Source organism: Salmo salar, chromosome 05 (genome assembly GCF_965601325.2).
Source record: "Salmo salar chromosome 05, fSalSal1, whole genome shotgun sequence".
Lineage (NCBI taxonomy): Eukaryota > Metazoa > Chordata > Actinopteri > Salmoniformes > Salmonidae > Salmo > Salmo salar.
Window position 1 is genome coordinate 67,615,001 of NC_138295.1, and position 22,463 is coordinate 67,637,463.

Sequence of the window (22,463 nt, forward strand, 5' to 3'; positions counted from 1 at the left end):
ATTTTGATTATTTTCTACATTGTAGAATTATAGCGAAGACATCAAAATGATGAATTAACACATACTATATGGAATCATGTAGTAACCAAAAAAGTGTTAAACAAAACTAATATATTTTATATTTGCGATTCTTCAAAGTAGCCACCCTTTGCCTTGATGACAGCTTTGCACAGTCTGAATTCTCTCAACCAGCTTCACAAAGTTAATTTGTGGATTTTCTTTCCTTCTTAATAAGTTTGAGCCAATCAGTTGTGTTGTGACAAGGTAAGAGTGGTATACAGATGACAGCCCTATTTGGTAAAAGACAAAGTCCATATTATAGCAAGAACAGCTCAAATAAGCAAAGAGAAACGACAGTCCATCATTACTTTAAGACATGAAGGTCAGTCAATCTGGAAAATTTAAAGAAATTCAAAGTTTCTTCAAGTGCAGTCGCAAAAACCATCAAGCGCTATGATGAAACCGGCTATCATGAGGAATGCCACAGGAAAGGAAGACCCAGAGTTACCTCTGCTGCAGAGGATAAGTTCATTAGTGTTACCAGCCTCAGAAATTGCAGACCAAATAAATGCTTCACAGAGTTCAAGTAACAAACACATCTCAACATCACCTGTTCAGAGGAGATTGCCTGAATCAGGCCTTCATGGTCGAATTGCTGCAAAGAAACCACTACTAAAGGACACCAATAAGAAGAAGAGACTTGCTTGGGCCAAGAATCATAAGCAATGGACATAAGACCAGTGGAAGTCCAAATTTGCGATTTTTGGTTCCAACCGCCGTGTCTTTGTGAGATGCAGAGTAGATGAACGGATGATCGGCGCATGTGTAGTTCCCACCGTGAAGCATGGAGGAGGAGGTGTGATGGTGTAGGGGTGCTTTGCTGGTGACACTGCGTGTGATTTATTTAGAATTCAAGGCACACTTAACCAGCATGGCTACCACAGCATTCTGCAGTGATACCCCATCCCATCTGGTTTCCTCTTAGTGGGACTATAATTTGTTTTCAACAGAACAATGACCTAACACACCTCCAGGCTGTGTAAGGGCTAATTAACCAAGAAGGAGAGTGATGGAGTGCTGCATCAGAAGACCTGGCCTCCACAGTCAACCCAATTGAGATGGTTTGGGATGAGGTCGACCACAGAGTGAAGGAAAAGCAGCCAACAAGTGCTCAGCATATGTGGCAACTCCTTCAAGACTGTTGGAAAAGCATTCCAGGTGAAGCTGGTTGAGAGAATGCCAAGAGTGTGCAAAGCTGTCATCAAGGCATAGGGTGGCTACTTTGAAGAATCTAAAATCTAAAATATATTTTGATTTGTTTAACACTTTTTTGCTTACTACATGATTCCATGTGTTATTTGATAGTTTTGATGTCTTCAGTATTATTCTACAATGTAGAAAATAGTAAAAAGAAAGAAAAACCCTTGAATGAGTAGGTGTGTCCAAACCTTTGACTGGCACTGTATATCAAACAAGACTTTCATCAAATCTATCAAACAAGATACATAAACAATCTAATTATACATGTTCCATTGAACTTATATCTGTTTTTTGTAACTATACGAGTGGCTAGAAGACATTTCTACTTCCACAAGCAGTCATTATATTGAATTGTTCGAACATCAGCATTCATCAATTTACAAAACATCCAGTCTTCAGATGGAAAACAGCAACACAAACTGTTGATTTTTCAAAGAAAAGATTAGTTTTGAGACACATTTTTCTCAGTAATTGCTCATCAGCCAGGGCAGGACAATCCACCTCTCTCAATCATGCCGAGCAGATAACTTCAACAATGGAAAAGCTAAGGACCTCTCCAAAGCTAAGGAGCTCTCCAATACATCAGCCGACACTCAGCAGGTTTCGAGTCACACAGTCCTGCTCTCTCAGAATAACCCTGGCCTTCTCAGAATAATTCACTGTGGAAATGTTTTGACTCAGGTTCCAGTTTTGATTGCTGCTTTGTTGGGTAAAAGAGATGGGGGGGGGGGATTTTTGGTTTTCTGCATTTCTTTCTCCTTATTTCTCTCGTCAAACTCCTACACCGTGAACTTTCACCCCAGCATGTTGTTCTAAACAAGCACCTGGACACGTTCTTCCTCAAATCAATTATACTCCCTTAATCCATGTTAGTATGTACATTACAGAATTTACACACAGAATGAGTGTGTGTGTGTATGCGTGGGTGTGTGTGTTTGTGCGTATTTGAGTGTTTGTGACCCTGTATGCCATGTCACACTCATCAAGTTTATTTTCATCACGGCAGGAGAGAGAATCTTTAGTCGCTGCGGAGTCAGAGCATACTGAACCAACTTCACTCTGTGGATTCTACAATGTGTGTGTCTACACACTTTCATCTCAACCAGGAACAATAGGGCATACATTTTTGTTAAATTTGTTACATACTGACAAGCGGGGGGTGGCAGGTAGCCTAGTGGTTAGAGCGATGGGCCAGTAACCGAAACGGTTGCTAGATCAAATCCCTGAGCTGACAAAGTAAAACTATGTTGTTCTGCTCCTGAACAAGGCAGTTAACCAACTGTTCCTAGGCTGTCATTGTAAACAAGAATGTGTTCTTAACTGACTTGACTAGTTAAATAAAAATAAGATCAAGAAATGCATGGCTGTGTTGTGTAAGTGACTCTGAGAGTGTGATAGTATGGTGCTGGTATCTAACCACTGGTCGTGACAGGCTTTGTTTGACTTTCCCTTAGGTAAACATTCCAATTGTATCCCTCTGTCCATGTAGCACCATGCCCATCCCATCACTCCACTGGGCCTCGTAAAGCTGTGGTGCAGCTGGCCCAGAACACAACTGATGAGGGGGCTTTCATCCTCTCTTTCCATTTAGCCTTTATCTTTGATGAGGGGAATCAGAGATAAGGCTGGACTTGCCAGGAGAAAACAGAGGGAGACACACGAAGCCGGAGAGGAGGAAAGGAGAAGAGGAGGATGTAGGTGTTCTGTTTCAGGATCCTGCTGGACTTAGTGAGGAAAGGTTGTGAAAATAACACTGGAGTCAAAAGCTGAGTCTGAGACCCATGCGTGAAATCGCCAACAGAGGGATTAATTGAGACTGTGAAAGGAGCATTAGAGTGGCGGGCGGGCTCATAGGAGGACCCCCCCTTTCATAGAGGTATGCGTGAGCCGACCCAATGCTGCACAAGGGCTACAGAAAAAAGTCTGTCCCACTTTTGGAAGAGTGGGGGTTTCAAGGATGAGGGTTCAAGGATTCTTTGAGAGTGACCTCATATAACGTGAAGAAAGTGGAATATAAAATACAATATGGCTTTATTCCAAAAACACAAACTGAAAGGTTTGATATTTAGGTTTCACTGCTGCGTGGCCTTAGGTGGCTTGTGAGGGATGTCATCAAGCAAACAAGATGATATACACTGTATGAAATTCAAATGTATGATCCCACTTCAAATCAAATCAAATTGTATTAGTTACATGCACCGAATACTACAGGTGTAGACCTTGAAATGCTTACTTACAAGCCCCTAACCAACAATGCAAATTTAAAAAATACGAATGAGAATAAGAAATAAAAGTAACAAGTAGTTAAAGAGCAGCAGTAAAATAACAATAGCGAGACTATATAGAGGGGGTACCGGTACAGAGTCAATGTGCGGGGGCACCGGTTAGTCGAGGTAATTGAGGTAATATGTACATGTAGGTAGAGTTATTAAAGTGACTATGCATAGATAATAACAGAGAGTAGCAGCGGTGTAAAGGGGGGGGGGGCAATGCAAATTGTCTGGGTAGCCATTTGATTAGATGTTCAGGAGTCTTATGGCTTAGGGGTAGAAGCTGTTTAGAAGCCTCTTGGACCTAGACTTGGAGCTCCGATATCGCTTGCCGTGGGGTAGCAGAGAGAACAGTTTATGACTAGGGCGACTTTGACAATTTTTAGGGCCAGGATGGCAGGAAGCTTGGCCCCAGTGATGTACTGGGCCGTAGGCATTACCCTCTGTAGTGCCTTGCGGTCGGAGGCCGAGCAGTTGCCATACCAGGCAGTGATGCAACCCGTGAGGATGTTCTCAATGGTGCAGCTGTAGAATCTTTTGAGAATCTGAGGACTCATGCCAAATCTTTTCGGTCTCCTGAGGGGGGAATAGGTTTTGTCGTGCCCTCTTCACGACTGTCTGGGTGTGCTTGGACCATGTTAGTTTGTTGGTGATGTGGACACCAAGGAACTTGAAGCTCTCAACCTGCTGAATGGGGGTGAACTCGGCCCTCCTTTTCCTGTAGTCCACAATCATCTCCTTAGTCTTGATCATGTTGAGGGAGAGGTTGTTGTCCTCGCACCACACGGCCAGGTCTCTGACCACCTCCCTATAGGCTGTCTCGTCGCTGTCGGTGATCAGGCCTACCACTGTTGTGTCATCGGCAAACTTAATGATGGTGTTGGAGTCGTGCTTGGCCATGCAGTCATGGGTGAACAGAGAGTACAGGAGGGAACTGAGCACCACCCCTGAGGGGCTCCAGTGTTGAGGATCAGCGTGGCGGATGTGTTGTTACCTACCCTTACCACCTGGGGGCGGCCCGTCAGGAAGTCCAGGATCCAGTTGCAGAGGGAGGTGTTTAGTCCCAGGGTCCTTAGCTTATTGATGAGCTTTGAGGGCACTATGGTGTTGAACGCTGAGCTGTAGTCAATGAATAGCATTCTCACGTAGGTTTTCTTTTTGTCCAGGTGGGAAAGGGCAGTGTGGAGTGCAATAGAGATTGCATCATCTGTGGATCTGTTTGGGTGGTATGCAAATTGGAGTGGGTCTAGGGTTTCTGGGATAATGGTGTTGATGTGAGCCATGACCAGCCTTTCAAAGCACTTAATGGCTACAGACGTGAGTGCTACGGGTCGGTAGTCATTTCGGCAGGTTACCTTAGTGTTATTGGGCACAGGGACTATGGTGGTCTGCTTAAAACATGTTGGTATTACAGACTCTGACAGGGAGAGGTTGAAAATGTCAGTGACGACACTTGCCAGTTGGTCAGCTCATGCTCACAGTACACATCCTGGTAATCCGTCTGGCCCTGCGGCCTTGTGAATGTTGACCTGTTTGAAGGTCTTACTCACAACGGCTGCGAAGAGCGTGATCACACAGTCTTCCGGAACAGCTGGTGCTCTCATGCATGTTTCAGTGTTCTTTTCCTTGAAGCGAGCACAGAAGTAGTTTAGCTCGTCTGGTAGGCTTGTGTCACTGGGCAGCTCTCTGCTGTGCTTCCCTTTGTAGTCTGTAAAGGTTTGCAAGCCCTGCCACTTGCCATCTCTGATGGGTTGAAGAGAAAATCACATGATCAGTCCCTGAACAAACCTCCATGTCTGAATACTATCATAAAATGTACATTTAAAGTATTGTACACTTGTACATTAGGCTATATACAGTACATCTGTATATATTTATAATAGACTTACATTATACTACACAGTGAGCAATGGAAGACAGTGGTACCACCAGCAAATCTTTTCAAATATATTCAATAAAACATTTTATCTAAAGCCTTATTGGTTTTTGCATCTGTAACCTTTCTCTGTGCAGACGTATCGAACTGGACTGCGTTGTTTGCTGTGACATTTTCTGACATTTGAGCATATGAACAAACATTTCAGATTTGACAAGAATATATCATCTGGACTAGCATCAAGATAATCCCTAAAACTAACAGTGAAGTTTGTGCTTGTGTGGCTAGGATCGATATAATAGACAAGACGCTTTTTTCACAGTTGAATAACAGGTTGGTTTGGTAAACAAGCCTTCTGTTCAGGCAGATGGACGCACGCACACACGCACGCGCACACACACAGACAGACAGACAGTGGCCCTCTGCTTGTCACAGGGAAAGACATATACGGAGCCTTCGGAAACTATTCAGACCCCTTGATGTTTTCCACATTTTGTTACGTTACAGCCTTATTCTAAAATGGCAAAAATATTTTTTTTCCCTCATCAATCTACACACAATACCCCATGATGACAAAGTGAAAAACAGGTTTTTAGAAATGTTTGCACATTTTTTTTAAATAAAAAACATAAATACCTTATTTACATAAGAATTCAGACCCTTTGCTATGAGACTCGAAATTGAGCACAGCTGCATCCTGTTTCCATTGCTCATCCTTGAGATGTTTCTACAACTTGATTGGAGTCCACCTGTGGTAAATTCAATTGATTGGACATGATTTGCAAAGGCACACACCTGTCTACAGTGGCTTGCGAAAGTATTCACCCCCCTTGGCATTTTTCCTATTTTGTTGCCTTACAACCTGTAATTAAAATTGATTTTTTTGGGGGGGTTGTATAATTTGATTTACACAACATGCCTACCACTTTGAAGATGCAAAATATTTTTTATTGTGAAACAAACAAGAAATAAGACAAAAAAATGAAAATTTGAGCGTGCATAACTATTCACCCCCCCAAAGTCAATACCTTGTAGAGCCACCTTTTGCAGCAATTACAGCTGCAAGTCTTTTGGGGTATGTCCATATAAGCTTGGCACATCTAGCCACTGGGATTTTTGCCCATTCTTCAAGGCAAAACTGCTCCAGCTCCTTCAAGTTGGATGGGTTCCGCTGGTGTACAGCAATCTTTAAGTCATACCACAGATTCTCAATTGGATTGAGGTCTGGGCTTTGACTAGGCCATTCAAGACATTTAAATGTTGAGGCTAGGGTAAGGCTAGGGTAAGGTTGAACCAGATGTGGACATGAAGTGGGATTTGGACCAGATTTGGGGCGGCAGGTAGTGGTTAGAGTGTTGGGCCAGTAACCGAAAGGTTGTTGGATCAAATCCCTGAGCTGACAAGGTAAAAATCTGTTGTTCTGCCCCTGAACAAGGCAGTTAACTCACTGTAGGCCGTCATTGTAAATAAGAATTTGTTCTTAACTGACTTGCCTAGTTAAATGAATAAACATTTTAAAAATGAAGCTAGGGCTAGAGCTGTTCAACCTTAGCCTCAACCACAACACTAACTGCTGCATGTGTGTTTGTGTACTTCTTATGGTGGCTATGAACATACAGTTATTTCTGTTGTGTGTTACAATGTGTTATTTACACATGCTGTGTGTGTGTGTCACATTCTTGGGGGCAACAGCAGGCCCTCACCTGTCTGGGCTCCACTACAACAACGGGTTCTGGTTTCTTCACTGGGCATGCTCCAAAGCCCTGTCGTAAACAGCACAGGATTAGACAATCAGCATTTGTGTCTTCTTGTCTTTCTTTAGGGACGACGCCACCAAAATGGACACCTTCTGTTTGGACAATATTCTGCAGTTGGCAACTGTGGTGGCTAAGCTAACCTCTGTGTGTTGCTTCTGGAAGTTAACAGAGAGAGAGGAGGAGGGGTCATGTACTAACGACCAGTACTTATTCTTCCACAAATGATGAGCAAACAACCAGTTCTGACCAACAGTCGTTTTCTGGCTCGGTAGGACCTAAATCCAATAGATCCATTTGCCTTGGTCATTGAGAATATATCACAACATTGGCTTGGTCATTTCCCTCCCCAAGAGCTTGAGAATGGAAAGGCATTTGTAAATGATTAGTGAGTTTATGGAGTGTTGGATGGATGTATACAGCCAGCCCAGGGGTGGATATATAGAGTCACAGTGAAAGATAGCATAATAAATGAAGCTGGTCATTAACCCCACTGGACCACCATTAGACATGCACTGATACTTCTGCAGGGAAAGGGAGGGGGGAGGGGAATAATGAGGGAGTGTGAAAGATGACTCTTATTTTCTCTATGGGGAAACACCCAGGCATTTCAATATCCTGGTTAATCCAATCAGAACATCTAACGGTTGGAGATTTAACAATGGAACCCTAACCAGAGTGGACATAATACCTGAGTAATATAGCAATGTGTTTAAATCCATTCCATAGACCTCCTCCAGTCTAGCATCTGGTGGCTATCCAGGCCATTGAGGAGGCCATGCATTGAACCTCATCTAACTATAGAAATACAATTATTCTAGTTGATTTTGTTGACTAATTGGATTACATAGTGTTCTCTTTAGAAATAAATAAATAAAAATACTGTGCATAAAGTATATAAATCCAACAAATATGTTGCATACATCCAATCTTGTATGCTTTCCTCCCTAACCAATGCTAAACATATGAGCCAGACCTGCGTTAAAATACTATTTCAGGTATTTCAATTACTTTTAAACACATTTCAAAAGAAGTATTAAGACCACCTTTCTTTTTTTAAACAGTAGTTGAATATATATATATTTGTAAAATACACTTGGAAAATATTTTTAAACACTCAAATACACAGACTCAAATGCACTCCCATGCGTTTAACTCAGGTATTTGAAAATTGTATTTGAAATAAGAATTTGAAAATACTTTCAAATACTATTTGGTAGACTATTTGTTTTTTACAAATAACTATTCAAATACAATATATATATATATATATGCTGACCCTTATAAGAAAAAGTCATACATGACTCTTGCAGAAATACAAACCTTTGTGAAGGAATTGTGCAGGTGTCCTGCAGGAATCCTGTAGGAATGACAAAATCCTACAGGAAATGTCCCTGATGCTCCTGCACAGCTCCTGCAGGAGTATAACTTGTCCTGCAGAAATCTTGGAAATCCTGCACAAACATGGCAATTCCTGTAGGACCATGACTATTCAAGGAGGAGATAGATTGTATATGGAGGTGAGTGCACATCATTTTGCATATCCCAAAAAACATGGTTTAAACTGTCCTTTACAATTTACAACAGGAAGACAAAGGTCATGTGGCATCTTGGTCACCATAGCAACAGTTGGCAGTTGAGGAAATGGCTGTCAGGCAGTTTAGGTAGTTCAACTACTGCTAATTTTACACCAAAAATTACAGGCAAGGAGTCAGAAAGGCATACTAAAACTACAACAAATGTTTATATGAACATGTTAGGGGGTAGCATAGTTATTTTTTTGTATGTTGTGTTTGCAGAATATTTTTTATTAGTAATTTAGCAAGCTTAGCTAGCATGTTCTCTTCCAATGGCTGCTAGCTGACAAGCTTTGACAAAGAAAAAACGTTTACAACTGTTGTTTGATATCCCTCTTGCTTTGTCTCTTTTGTACTGTTGGCACAAATTAGGCTATCATTTTTAAGTGTTTTGAAACGGATAGTGATAGATTATATATTTTTAAATGACTAGGCTAATGGCTTCTTGGCTAGCACTTGATGACAGTTTCCAAGTCACATGACCGATCATGACCTGTCATGTAAATAAGGAAGTGATTGCGTTTAAATAGTAAAGAGAGGTTTAAAACATTGTTTATCTATGAAATATCACAGTATTTTCACCGAAATATATTATGTCTCAATTGAATATACAAATAGTTTGATTTAAATAGAAATTGATAATATTAACATGACTTTCTGTTTAACTTTTAGCTTGCTTGGACAGTTTCCTCACCACCACCATGTGAGTTATTTCCCCTTACAGCTTTGACTACAGGGAGCACATAAAACACACACACACACACACACACACAGACACACACACACACACACACACACACACACACACACACACACACACACACACACACACACACACACACACACACACACACACACACACACACCCCTAGCATTTCACTGTAATTATTTACCTTGTATTTCTAACAGTTTAGCAGGCCACCACACCACATTAGAGCTGGTACTGTAAGTGCATGAGAAAACAATACATTTACTAATCTGTTTCTGATTATTTGTCTAATTTGCAGCTCCATTAGTCCAGCAGTCTACTAGTTACGGGTTAGTAGGTTGTATTTTACTACTACAGTATATCATTTGCTCTATTTTGTTGCTGTTTTTTTATGTAACACACACACACACACACACACACATGTTCTTGCAGTTATATTCTGAACTCTGCCCCTCTCATCTCTCTCCTCTCCTGCCCAGTTAAGACAGAGCCTATAAACAACAGTGAGACTGACTACCACAGAAGGCAGCACTGGATAGCCATGCAGGCGAAGGTAACAGCACACACAGTTTCAGCCTCTCATTTCTCCCTTTAAAACAGAGCCTAGGGGCCTCCCGAGTGGCGCAGCGGTATAAGGCATTACATTGCATTGCTAGAGGCGTTACCACAGACCCGGGTTAATTCTCGGGCTGTGCCCTAACCGGCCGCGGCCGGGATTCCCATAGGACGGCGCACAATTGGCCCAGCATCGTCTTGGCTCATCGCTATCTAACAACTCCTTGTGGCGGGCCTGGTGCCTGCAGGCTGACCTCGGTAGCCAGTTGAACTTTCCTCCGACACATTGGTGCGGCTGCCTTCCGCGTTAAGCTGGCGTTAAGCTGGCGGATGTTAAGGAGCGCGGTAGGGCGGGTCATGTTTCGGAGGATGCATTACTCCACTTTTTCCTCTCCTGAGCACTTTGGGGAGTTGCAGCGATGAGACAAGATCTAACACATACGCATACCCACAGATGTTGTTAATGTACCAGCCATATTAAAACCAACTATTTGTCACGACTTCCTCCAAAGTCGGTCCCTCTCCTTGTTCGGGCGACGTTCGGCGGTCGACATCACCGGTCTTCTAGCCATCGCCGATCCACCTTTCATTTTCCATTTGTTTTGTCTTGTCTTCACGCACACCTGGTTTCAATTCCATCAATTACATGTTGTGTGTTTAACCCTCTGTTCACCCCATGTCGCAGGGGAATTTTATAGATAGATCGTTCGCCCATAGTTTAGGGATCCCCATTGTTCCCATGGCTGTGCCCTTCCCCGTTCACGCCTTAGATAGTCGACCATTAGGGTCAGGGTTGATCAGGGAGGCCACCACTCCTCTGGGCATGGTGATGCAGGGGGGTCACAAGGAGAGAATTATTCTCTTCCTTATTGACTCTCCTGTGTTTCCCGTGGTGCTAGGCCTACCCTGGTTAGTTTATCATGACCCCACTGTTTCTTGGCCACAGAGGGCTCTCATGGAGTGGTCGCGAGAGTGCTCGGGGAGGTGTTTAGGGGTTTCCGTTGGTGCTACTACGGTGGAAAGTCCAGACCAGGTCTCCACCGTGCGCATTCCCCCTGAATATGCCGATTTGTCTCTCGCCTTCTCCAAAAAGAATTTGACTCAATTACCACCCCATCGACGCTGCACTTCCCAGGAGTCACGTGTATCCCCTCTCACAGGCGGAGACGGAGGCTATGGAAACATATGTCTCCGAATCTCTGCGTCAGGGGTACATTCGGTCATCCACTTCACCCGCCTCCTCAAGTTTAATTTTTGTGAAGAAGAAGGAGGGAGGTCTGCGCCCGTGTATTGACTATCGGGATCTGAACCAGATCACTGTGAGGTATAGTTACCCGCTACCGCTCATAGCCACAGCGATTGAGTCAATGCACGGGGCGAGCTGCTTCACCAAACTAGATCTTAGGAGCGCTTACAACTTTTTATTTTATTTATTTCACCTTTATTTAACCAGGTAGGCAAGTTGAGAACAAGTTCTCATTTACAATTGCGACCTTGCCAAGATAAAGCAAAGCAGTTCGACACATACAACAACACAGAGTTACACATAGAGTAAAACAAACCTACAGTCAATAATATAGTAGAAAAATAAGTCTATATACAAAGAGAGCAAATGAGGTGAGATAAGGGAGGTAAAGGCAAAAAAGGCCATGGTGGCAAAGTAAATACAATATAGCAAGTAAAACACTGGAATGGTAGATTTGATTTGGAAGAAAGTGCAAAGTAGAAATAGAAATAATGGGGTGCAAAATAAATAAATAAATACAGTAGGGGAAGAGGTAGTTGTTTTAGCTAAATTATAGATGGGCTATTGTAATGGTTGTCTACGGAAGAAGTGGACCAAAATGCGGCGGAGTTAGGGTTCGTCATTTTTAATGTTACGAACACTATGCAATTAACAAAAACAACAAAACTGACAGCCAACACAGTCCTGTCAGGTGCAACAACAGTGACAAGCACAATTACCCACACCACACAACGGAAACGTAGGCAACTTATGTGTGACTCCCAATCAACCACAACCCTCTACAGCTGTGCTTGATTGGAAGTCACACGGCCAAAATTAAATGAAACAATAAAACACTTACTCCCTTCTGCCACGTCCTGACCCAACTACACCCTCTACTGGTCAGGACGTGACAGCTATGTACAGGTGCAGTGATCTGTGAACTGCTCTGACAGCTGGTACTTAAAGCTAGTGAGGGAGATAAGTGTTTCCAGTTGCAGAGATTTTTGTAGTTCGTTCCAGTCATTGGCAGCAGAGAACTGGAAGGAGAGGCGGCCGAAGGAGGAATTGGCTTTGGGGGTGACCAGAGAGATATACCTGCTGGAGCGCGTGCTACAGGTGGGTGCTGCTATGGTGACCAGCGAGCTAAGGGGGAACTTTACCTAGCAGGGTCTTGTAGATGACCTGGAGCCAGTGGGTTTGGCGACGAGTATGAAGCGAGGGCCAGCCAACGAGAGCGTACAGGTCGCAGTGGTGGGTAGTATATGGGGCTTTGATGACAAAACGGATGGCACTGTGATAGACTGCATCCAATTTATTGAGTAGGGTATTGGATGCTATTTTGTAAATGACGTCGCCGAAGTCGAGGATCGGTAGGATGGTCAGTTTTACGAGGGTATGTTTGGCAGCATGAGTGAAAGATGCTTTTTTGCGAAATAGGAAGCCAATTCTAGATTTAACTTTGGATTGGAGATGTTTGATGTGAGTCTGAAAGGAGAGTTTACAGTCTAACCAGACAACTAGGTATTTGTAGTTGTCCACATATTCTAAGTCAGAACCGTCCAGAGTAGTGATGCTGGACGGGTGGGCAGGTGCAGGCAGCGATCGGTTGAAGAGCATGCATTTAGTTTTACTTGTATTTAAGAGCAGTTGGAGGCCACGGAAGGAGAGTTGTATGGCATTGAAGCTCATCTGTAGGGTAGTTAACACAGTGTCCAAAGAAGGGCCAGAAGTATACAGAATGGTGTCATCTGCGTAGAGGTGGATCAGAGACTCACCAGCAGCAAGAGCGACATCATTGATGTATACAGAGAAAAGAGTTGGCCCAAGAATTGAACCCTGTGGCACCACTATAGAGACTGCCAGAGGCCCGGACAACAGGCCCTCTGATTTGACACACTGAACTCTATCAGAGAAGTAGTTGGTGAACGAGGCGAGGCAATCATTTGAGAAGCCAAGGCTATTGAGTCTGCCGATGAGGATGTGGTGATTGACAGAGTCGAAAGCCTTGGCCAGGTCAATGAATACGGCTGCACAGTATTGTTTCTTATCGATGGCGGTTAAGATATCGTTTAGGAAATTGAGCGTGGCTGAGGTGCACCCATGACCAGCTCTAAAACCAGATTGCATAGCGGAGAAGTTGCGGTTGGATTCAAAATGGTCAGTAATCTGTTTGTTGACTTGGCTTTCGAAGACTTTAGATATGCAGGGTAGGATAGATATAGGTCTGTAGCAGTTTGGGTGAAGAGTGTCCCCCCCCCCCCTTTGAAGAGGGGGATGACCGCAGCTGCTTTCCAATCTTTGGGATTCTCAAATGACACGAAAGAGAGGTTGAACAGGCTAGTAATAAGGGTTGCAACAATTTCGGCAGATAATTTTAGAAAGAAAGGGTCCAGATTGTCTAGCCCGGCTGATTTGTAGGGGTCCAGATTTTGCAGCTCTTTCAGAACATCAGCTGACTGGATTTGGGAGAAGGAGGAATGGGGAAGGCTTGGGCGAGTTGCTGTGGGGGGTGCAGTGCTGTTGACCGGGGTAGGGGTAGCCAGGTGGAAAGCATGGCCAGCCGGAGAAAAATGCTTATTGAAATTCTCAATTATAGTGGATTTATCAGTGGTGACAGAGTTTCCTATCCTCAGTGCAGTGGGCAGCTGGGAGGAGGTGCTCTTATTCTCCAAGGACTTTACAGTGTCCCAGAACTTTTTTGAGTTTGTGTTGCAGGAATCAAATTTCTGCTTGAAAAAGCTAGCCTTTGCTTTTCTAACTGCCTGTGTATGTTGGTTTCTAACTTCTCTGAAAATTTCCATATCACGGGGGCTGTTCGATGCTAATGCAGAATGCCACAGGATGTTTTTGTGTTGGTTACCGGCATCCTGGTGCGTATCCGGGAGGGAGACGAGTGGAAGACGGCTTTCAGTACCACCTCAGGGCACTATGAGAACCTCATCATGCCGTATGGGTTGATGAATGCGCAATCAGTCTTCCAGGCCTTTGTAATCGAGATTTTCAGGGACCTGCACGGGCAGGGTGTAGTGGTGTATATTGATGACATTCTGATATCCTGTTAGGGCTAGGGGGCAGTATTGACACGGCTGGATAAAAAACGTACCCGATTTAATCTGGTTACTACTCCTGCCCAGTAACTAGAATATGCATATAATTATTGGCTTTGGATAGAAAACACCCTAAAGTTTCTAAAACTGTTTGAATGGTGTCTGTGAGTATAACAGAACTCATATGGCAGGCAAAAACCTGAGAAGATTTCATGCAGGAAGTGGCCTGTCTGACAAGGTGTCGTTCTTCTTGTCTCTGTTTATTGAAGAGTGAGGATCTTAGCTGTCCCGTGACACTTCCTACGGCTGCCATAGGTTCTCAGAAGGCGGCAAAAAGCTGAATCGTGGCTTTGCAGGCTCTGGCTGAAACAAAGTAGCGCGTTTGGGTAGTGGCTGGTTACAGTACTGTGAGACTCAGGCTCGTGCCCACGTCGACCGAAAGCTTTGTTTTCTTTCCTCTGTTTAGCTAAATGGACATTCCCGGTCGGAATATTATCGCTTTTTTACGAGAAAAATGGCATAAAAATGGATTTTAAACAGCGGTTGACATGCTTCGAAGTACGGTAATGGAATATTTAGATTTTTTTTGTCACGAATTGCGCCATGCGCGTGACCCTTCTTTACCATTCGGATAGTGTCTGGGACGCACGAACAAAACGCCGCTATTCGGATATAACGATGGATTATTTTGGACCAAACCAACATTTGTTATTGAAGTAGCAGTCCTGGGAGTGCATTCTGACGAAGACAACAAAAGGTAATCAAACTTTTATAATAGTAAATCTGATATTGGTGAGTGCTAAACTTGCCGGGTGTCTAAATAGCTAGCCCGTGATGCCTGGGCTATGTACTTAGAATATTGCAAAATATGCTTTCACCAAAAAGCTATTTTAAAATCGGACATATCGAGTGCATAGAGGAGTTCTGTATCTATAATTCTTAAAATAATTGTTATGCTTTTTGTGAACGTTTATCGTGAGTAATTTAGTAAATTGTTAGTGAATTCGCCGGAAGTATGCTAGTTCTGAACGTCACATGCTAATGTAAAAAGCTGGTTTTTGATATAAATATGAACTTGATTGAACAAATCATGCATGTATTGTATAACATAATGTCCTAGGGTTGTCATCTGATGAAGATCATCAAAGGTTAGTGCTGCATTTAGCTGTCTTCTGGGTTTTTGTGACATTATATGCTAGCTTGAAAAATGGGTGTCTGATTATTTCTGGCTTGGTACTCTGCTGACATAATCTAATGTTTTGCTTTCATTGTAAAGCCTTTTTGTAATCGGACAGTGTGGTTAGATTAACGAGAGTCTTGTCTTTAAATAGCTGTAAAATAGTCATATGTTTGAGAAATTGAAGTAATAGCATTTCAAAGGTTTTGAAAATCGCGCCACAGGATTCAACTGGCTGTTACGTAGGTGGGACGAATTCGTCCCGCCTGCCCCAGAGAGGTTAAACTCCGCTACACGCGCCGAGCATGTGTCCCTGGTGCGCAGGGTGCTTGGTCGCCTGTTGGAGCATGACCTATACGTCAAGGCTGAGAAGTGCCTGTTCTTCCAGCAGTCCGTCTCCTTCCTAGGGTACCGCATTTCCACCTCAGGGTTGGAGATGGAGAGTGACCGCATTTCAACTGTGCGTAATTGGCCGACTCCCACCACGGTAAAGGAGGTGCAGCGGTTCTTAGGGTTTGCCAACTACTATTATCTACTATTATCCGGGGTTTTGGTCAGGTAGCGGCTCCCATTACCTCACTGCTGAAGGGGGGCCCAGTGCGTTTGCAGTGTTCGGCTGAGGCGGACAGGGCTTTTGGTCACCTGAGGGCTCTGTTTACCTCGGCTCCCATGCTGGCCCATCCGGATCCCTCTTTGGCGTTCATAATGGAGGTGGACGCGTCCGAGGCTGGGATAGGAGCCATGCTCTCTCAGCGCTCGGGTACGCCACCGAAGCTTCGCCCCTGTGCCTTCTTCTCGAAGAAGCTCAGCCCGGCGGAGCGAAACTATGATGTGGGGGACCGGGAGCTGTTGGCTGTCTTCAAGGCTTTGAAGGCGTGGAGACATTGGCTTGAGGGGGCTAAACACCCTTTCCTCATCTGGACTGACCACCGCAATCTGGAGTACATCCGGACAGCGAGGAGATTGAACCCTCGCCAGGCTAGGTGGGCCATGTTTTTCACCCGTTTTGTGTTTACCCTTTCCTACAGACAAGGCTCCCAGAACGTGAAGGCAGACGCATTGTCCCGGCTGTATGACACAGAGGAGCGGCCCATGGATCCCACTCCCGATCTCCCCCCCTCACAGGGTAACACCGCGATCCTGGTCGTTGTGGATTGGTTCTCGAAGACCTGTCATCTCCTCCCTCTGCCCGGTCTCCCTACGGCCCTACAGACTGCGGAGGCCTTGTTTACACACGTCATCCAGCACTACGGGGTGCCTGAGGATATAGTGTCTGATCGAGGTCCTCAATTCACGTCTAGGATCTGGAAGGCGTTCATGGAACGTTTGGGGGTCTCGATCAGCCTTACTTCAAGGCTTCACCCCGAGAGTAATGGGCTGGTGGAGAGAGTAAACCAGGATGTGGGCAGGTTTCTGAGGTCCTACTGCCAGGACCGGCCGGGGGAGTGGGTGGCGTTCGTGCCCTGGGCCGAGATGGCACAGAACTCGCTTCGCCACTCCTCCACTAACCTCTCTCTCTTCCATTGCGCACTGGGGTACCAGCCGGTTCTGGCACCTTGGCATCAGAGTCAGACCGAGGCTCCTGCGGTGGACGACTGGTTCAGGCGCGTGGAAGAGACATGGGAAGCTGTCCGTGTTCACCTTCAGCGGGCCGTGCTGCACCAAAAAGAGAATGTAGACCGCCACCGCAGTGAGGCCCCGGTGTTCGCACTGGGGGACCAGGTCTGGCTCTCGACCCGAAACCTGCCCCTCCGCCTGCCCTGGGTCCGCGGTTTGTGGGGCCATTTAAAGTCCTGAGGAGAGTGAACGAGGTTTGTTATAGGTTACAGCTTCCCCCCGATTATCGTATTAACCCCTCGTTCCATGTGTCTCTCCTCAGGCCGGTGGTGGCTGGTCTGCTCCAGGAGTCTGAGGTGCGGGAGGTTCCTCCGCCCCATCTGGACATCGAGGGGGCCCCGGCGTACTCCGTTCGCTCCATACTGGATTCGAGGCGTCGGGCGAGGGGTCTTCAGTATCTCGTGGAGTGGGAGGGGTACGGTCCGGAGGAAAGGTGCTGGGTTCCGGTTGAGGACCCTTGCAGGAGTTCCACCGTCTTCGTCCGGATCGCCCTGAGCTTTGCCCTCCGGGTCGTCCCCGAGGCCGGTGTCGACGCGCTGCTGGAGCCACGCGTCAAGGGGGGGGTACTGTCACGACTTCCCCTGAAGTCGGTCCCTCTCCTTGTTCGGGCGACGTTCGGTGGTCGACGTCACCGGTCTTCTAGCCATTGCCGATCCACCTTTCATTTTTAATTTGTTTTGTCTTGTCTTCACACACACCTGGTTTCAATTACATCAATTACATGTTGTGTATTTAACCCTCTGTTCCCCCCATGTCCTTGTCCGGTATTGTTTATTGTAAGTGCTTGTGCACGTTATGTCTGGTGTGCGTTGGATTTTGTACCCATTTATTGATTGTTATGTTTTCCGGTGGTTTTTATTATTAAACTGCGACGTTGGAAACACAGTTTTTGCTCTCCTGCGCCAGACTTCTCTGCCGGCAGTACGCACCCCTTACACTATTACTAAGTTTATCATTGCAGACAACCGTTTAACTTCACACCAATGCACAAAAGATGTTCATGTAGTGTCACCATTACTCGCACTCTTGTTACAAAATATGCTTTTATCATGATCCTATGACTCATCTTTTATGCAGTGGTGGTGGAATGGACAATCAAACATTGGATAATAAAATGGCCATGCAGTCTGTTTTATTGTGCTTTCTGTCCATTCTTTTGAAAGATTGTGGATTGTCCTACATGAAATTCTCTGAAGGATGAGGAAAGGATCCAGCAGGTTTGTCCTAGAGGAAAGTGGCCCCAAAAATCCTGCGGAATATCCTGCAGGACTTCCTATCCTATACAGTATATTCTGCTGGATTCCCGCAGAATTTTTCATGCAGGATTCCTGTAGGGAATTATTAATTTTTTTACATCGCTATGACTTGTTGGTAATTTAGATTCTAAAGTGCTTGTTTTTTTCTTCTCTTTTTTTGTGTATTCTGACATTTCAGGAGAAATCTTAGTTTGTTAATGATTTATTAACAAGGGATTATAAATCAGCTCTCTATGTTCTTTTGTATGAACTTGTGATAAAAAAAGTCCAATACCATGACAAATATCTCCTTCCTTCTGGTCCTAGCTGAGGAAGTAAAGTGAAGAAAAACCTAAGGGATTAAAGGGTACTAATGTCCTTGTAATAGCTATGGCAGACAGAGGCACAGGGATGGGGAGAATGATGCAGTGCTGGAGCCTGAGCTGTCTAGGGTTGAAACGACTATAGCAAACACCCAGTAAACATCCATCAGACAGTAGAGAGAGGAGGAAGGAGAGAGGGGGATAGAGAAAAAGGGAGGAAGAGAGTGAGGAAGCTCCTCATCACTGACCTCTCTAGAACCACAAATCTTTTCGCTTAATTGGAGATCGTCCCGTATCGATTTTCATCAGTCTCTTTATTTGCCGTAGCAGCCACACATAACCAGGGGGGACATTTAGTGTCACTGCTAAAATGTCCCATCTCTGAAATGTGATTAAATTGAATCATTGCAGAAAATGGATAAAGTAAACATATCACAGTTTTGGGGTGTCTTTTTAGCCTTTTAAAAAGAAAATTGCATTTCACTTGTTTTTTGTGTATTATTAGCTGGACAGAATGCAATACTTTTCTTTTTATGGGTAAATGTAATAGTAAATATACAGTTTCATGTAGTTTAATAGATTCCTTTTCTTATATGTTTTTCAGTATCTATAGTCAATATAAGTTAATTATTGCATTTACACTCAAATGCTAACAGTAGCCTACAATAGAAAACACACATGTCAATTATGAGCCATTTTTTCTTTGGAAAAAGTGTTCTGTTTATTTATTTATTAATTTTCATAGAATTTGTTTAAATCAAACACACTCATATGCAAGCAGACTGTTTTGATTGCAACTATATTTCAAAACCCAAAATAAACATTCACTAAATAAATACAACTTTTCCCTTGTGCTTCAAAGTGGTGTCTTTTTCTCAGCATATTTACATCATAAATAACTTTGGAAAAGCACAATTCAGACAAAAAAACTAAAACAAACCCAAACGTATAAATATAAGAGATATGGTAACCACAACTACAACAGAATCCAGGGGAACGCTAGAAATGTGTCACACTGCCTACAAAACAGTATAATAAACATGATATGAAGCGTTAGAGAAAGGTAATGCCAGTTTATAACAAACAAGCATTATCATGATCAGATGTGATCATGATTTAGGCTGTCTAAATGACTACCCAACCGGTTGGATTGCATATTGCTGCATGTATCATGACTTTGTGAAAACATTTCATGAATTGTCATATAACTCATTATTAGGGTAATAGTAACTAATGTCATGTTGGTACAAGCAAGCGTTGCCACTACATCATTCTGTAATATTAGAACAGTGCACAAGTCAATCAACCACATCAGACACAATCTCTCCATTTCACCTCACTTGATTTTTCCTTCATCTCATCATATGTTCAATAAACAATGGGCATCTCTTTCCAGTACAATAACTGTACAATTACCCTTGTTGACAATTTAACAAGACATGCCTCGGAGGTACACGTTAGCATGCTAACTCTCACGTCAGCCTAGTTAGCATGCTAACTCACCTCAGCCTTGTAAGCATGCTAACTCTCACCTCAGCCTTGTTAGCATGCTAACTCTCACCTCAGCCTTGTTAGCATGCTAACATCCCACCTCAGCCTTGTTAGCATGCTAACTCCCACCTCAACCTTGTTAGCATGCTAACTCTCACCTCAGCCTTGTTAGCATGCTAACATCCCACCTCAGCCTTGTTAGCATGCTAACTCCCACCTCAGCCATGTTAGCATGCTAACTCCCTCCTCAGTATTTACCTTGAAAGCATGCTAAATTCCCCCTCAGTGTTTACCACTACACCTGGCAAATGAGACAATCCATGTCATCATATTGACCCTTAGCTTCCCAGTAATCACATCTCAATAAGGTTGTTCATTAGAGGTTGTATATAATGTTGTTATCCTCACTGAGGTGATATTATACCACTACAGACCAAAGTACTAATAAGTGTTGTTATCCCCGCCAACAAGACATTTAGCCCAAGTAAAGCCTGCTACCTGACAGTCCAGGTGAACTGCTGTATGTCTCAATGTAAATGTAGGCATATGTATCTCTTGCATGTATCCCTTAAAACCCCCCCTTCGCTTTCTCTGAAAAGTGTGGGTACACTTCCCTTAATCCATAGCTCACATAGTGGGGAAAACATAGATAGAATGAATTTGCATAATTGTTGATGTCTGTGAAGTTTTTTTGTGTCATTTTTGCTTCATCTCCATACTGCACACCTTTAATCATAGCTACGAGAAGTAGGGGTGCTGAGGATGCTGCAGTACCCCCTGAATTATTTTCTGAAAAGTAGTGCACTGGGCCTTTACTAGTCCTGTATTAGCAGACCGATATAGCCATCTGTAGCGCGGGCAAAAAATATATCAATTTAACCAGGTCTAGTTGACTTTAACTCTAGAGTTGTGTTGTGATAAGGGGATTCTGACCAACACTAAAAAGTGCACTAACGTTGAACCCTGTCCTGTTAACTTAAAACATATCCACAACCCTATCTTCAACCATAGGGGTGAGGTTCCCACAATGAAACTCTATTTCTGACAGTGCAAATGGAATAATGTAGCTCTGTAAAGATTAAAAGAAAAGGAAACACGAAGTAGGATAGGACATTTTTTTTTTTGCTGGATAAGACGCAGAAGAGGCCGTTGAGGCTGGGCTATAGAATGAATATTCCATGGCTCCACAGTTTCTTCTTCATGTGTTTTACTGTGCGTCTGAAATGGCACCCTATTCCCTATGTAGGGCATTACTTTTGACCAGAGCCCTACGCAGGCTCTGGTCAAAAATAGTGTGTAGGGAAATGGCACGCTATTCCATTTACAGGGAATAGGCTGACATTTTAGACATCCCTTTAGTGTTATTGGACAAGCGGGCGTTAGCTGCCGTTAGTGATGATGACGGAGGTCCCCTTGTGTCCCGGCCCCTGCTCTGCCTGCATGCGCAGGTGTGAAGTCACGTCGTAGTGGGTGGAGCCAGCGGAGGAATAGAAGTCCCTGAGGCTCTCGGTGTCATACAGGTGCTCCAGGGCGTAGCCCGTCAGGGAGTAGGTAGCAGCTTGCTTGTCCAGGTAGGGCCTCCCCGTCAGGGAGTAGGTAGCAGCTTGCTTGTCCAGATAGGGCCTCCCCGTTTGGGTTTGGGGGTGGGAAGGGTAGAGGGCTGGGGCAGGGCTAGGGGAGGAGGCTGAGCAGGGGCCTGGACGGCCAAGCTGGTGGTGCAGGGGCTGGGGGAGAGGGGACAGGTCTGTCTGTCCTGTCTGCTGGAGGTAGTTTTTGGGTTTGGGGAGGCGGTGGTCAGACCCTGGGCTGCTGAGCCTGAAGAGAGGGGCAGGGCTTGATGCAGGGCTGATCACCTGACCCAGGCCACGGCACAACACGCTATGTAGCACCCCCTGGGGGTAGTCAGTGGTGAAGCAGGGGCCTGGGCCCTTCGGGAGGCCGTTGGCAGGACCTAGAGGAGTGTCAGGCCCTGGGTGGAGCTTGCTGCGGTGCTGCAGCCGATTCTCCTCCTCCTTGATCATCTGCTGCGTGGCTCGGATCAGGGTCTCAATCTTGCTCGGCTCCTGGGGGCTGACCCGAAAGTAGTCTGCGCGGTAACGGTCCCCTGAGTCGCTGGCGGAGCCCCCGTCTGGCGAGCTGACCACACTGTCCTGATCCCATTGGCCACAGTCTGTAGAGGGAGGGACAGGACACTGATCTTAGAGCCAACAGGAAGCAATATCCAGGGCTAAGCAGAGCTAGCAGCATGTTATCCTACAGGTTAAGGGTTAAAACTAACCTGTATTTTCCTGCTGACCTCTTCCAGGTCACCATTGCAAAAGTGGTTTTTAACCACAATATTCTT

At 44.6% G+C, this 22,463-nt stretch overlaps 1 protein-coding gene and 1 long non-coding RNA gene across 8 annotated transcripts in view; one reads left to right on the forward strand and one right to left on the reverse strand.

The window, feature by feature from the left end:
* The first annotated feature begins 9,377 nt into the window (after positions 1-9,377).
* LOC106605500 (uncharacterized) lies at positions 9,378-19,414 on the forward strand. 3 transcript variants are annotated; one of them, XR_014392378.1, is made up of 4 exons: positions 9,378-9,440; positions 9,745-9,775; positions 9,926-9,999; positions 18,234-19,414. It is a non-coding gene; the product is annotated as an uncharacterized LOC106605500 (long non-coding RNA). The 3 variants fall into 3 exon arrangements; XR_014392377.1 differs by lacking the exon at positions 18,234-19,414 and adding an exon at positions 17,333-18,200; XR_001328864.3 differs by lacking the exon at positions 18,234-19,414 and having other exon boundaries at positions 9,926-10,708.
* The window catches only part of LOC106605499 (single-minded homolog 1-A), a 29,534-nt gene continuing 26,394 nt past the window's right edge, over positions 19,324-22,463 (reverse strand). For 4 of the 5 annotated variants that reach the window (XM_014201225.3, XM_014201223.3, XM_014201226.3 and 1 more), the window contains exon 12: positions 19,324-22,289. In XM_014201225.3, coding sequence (XP_014056700.1) covers positions 21,499-22,289 — 791 coding nt within the window. In that variant the 3' untranslated portion in view covers positions 19,324-21,498. The remainder of the gene's footprint in view (positions 22,290-22,463) is intronic. The other variant, XR_014392376.1, reaches the window with a different exon arrangement.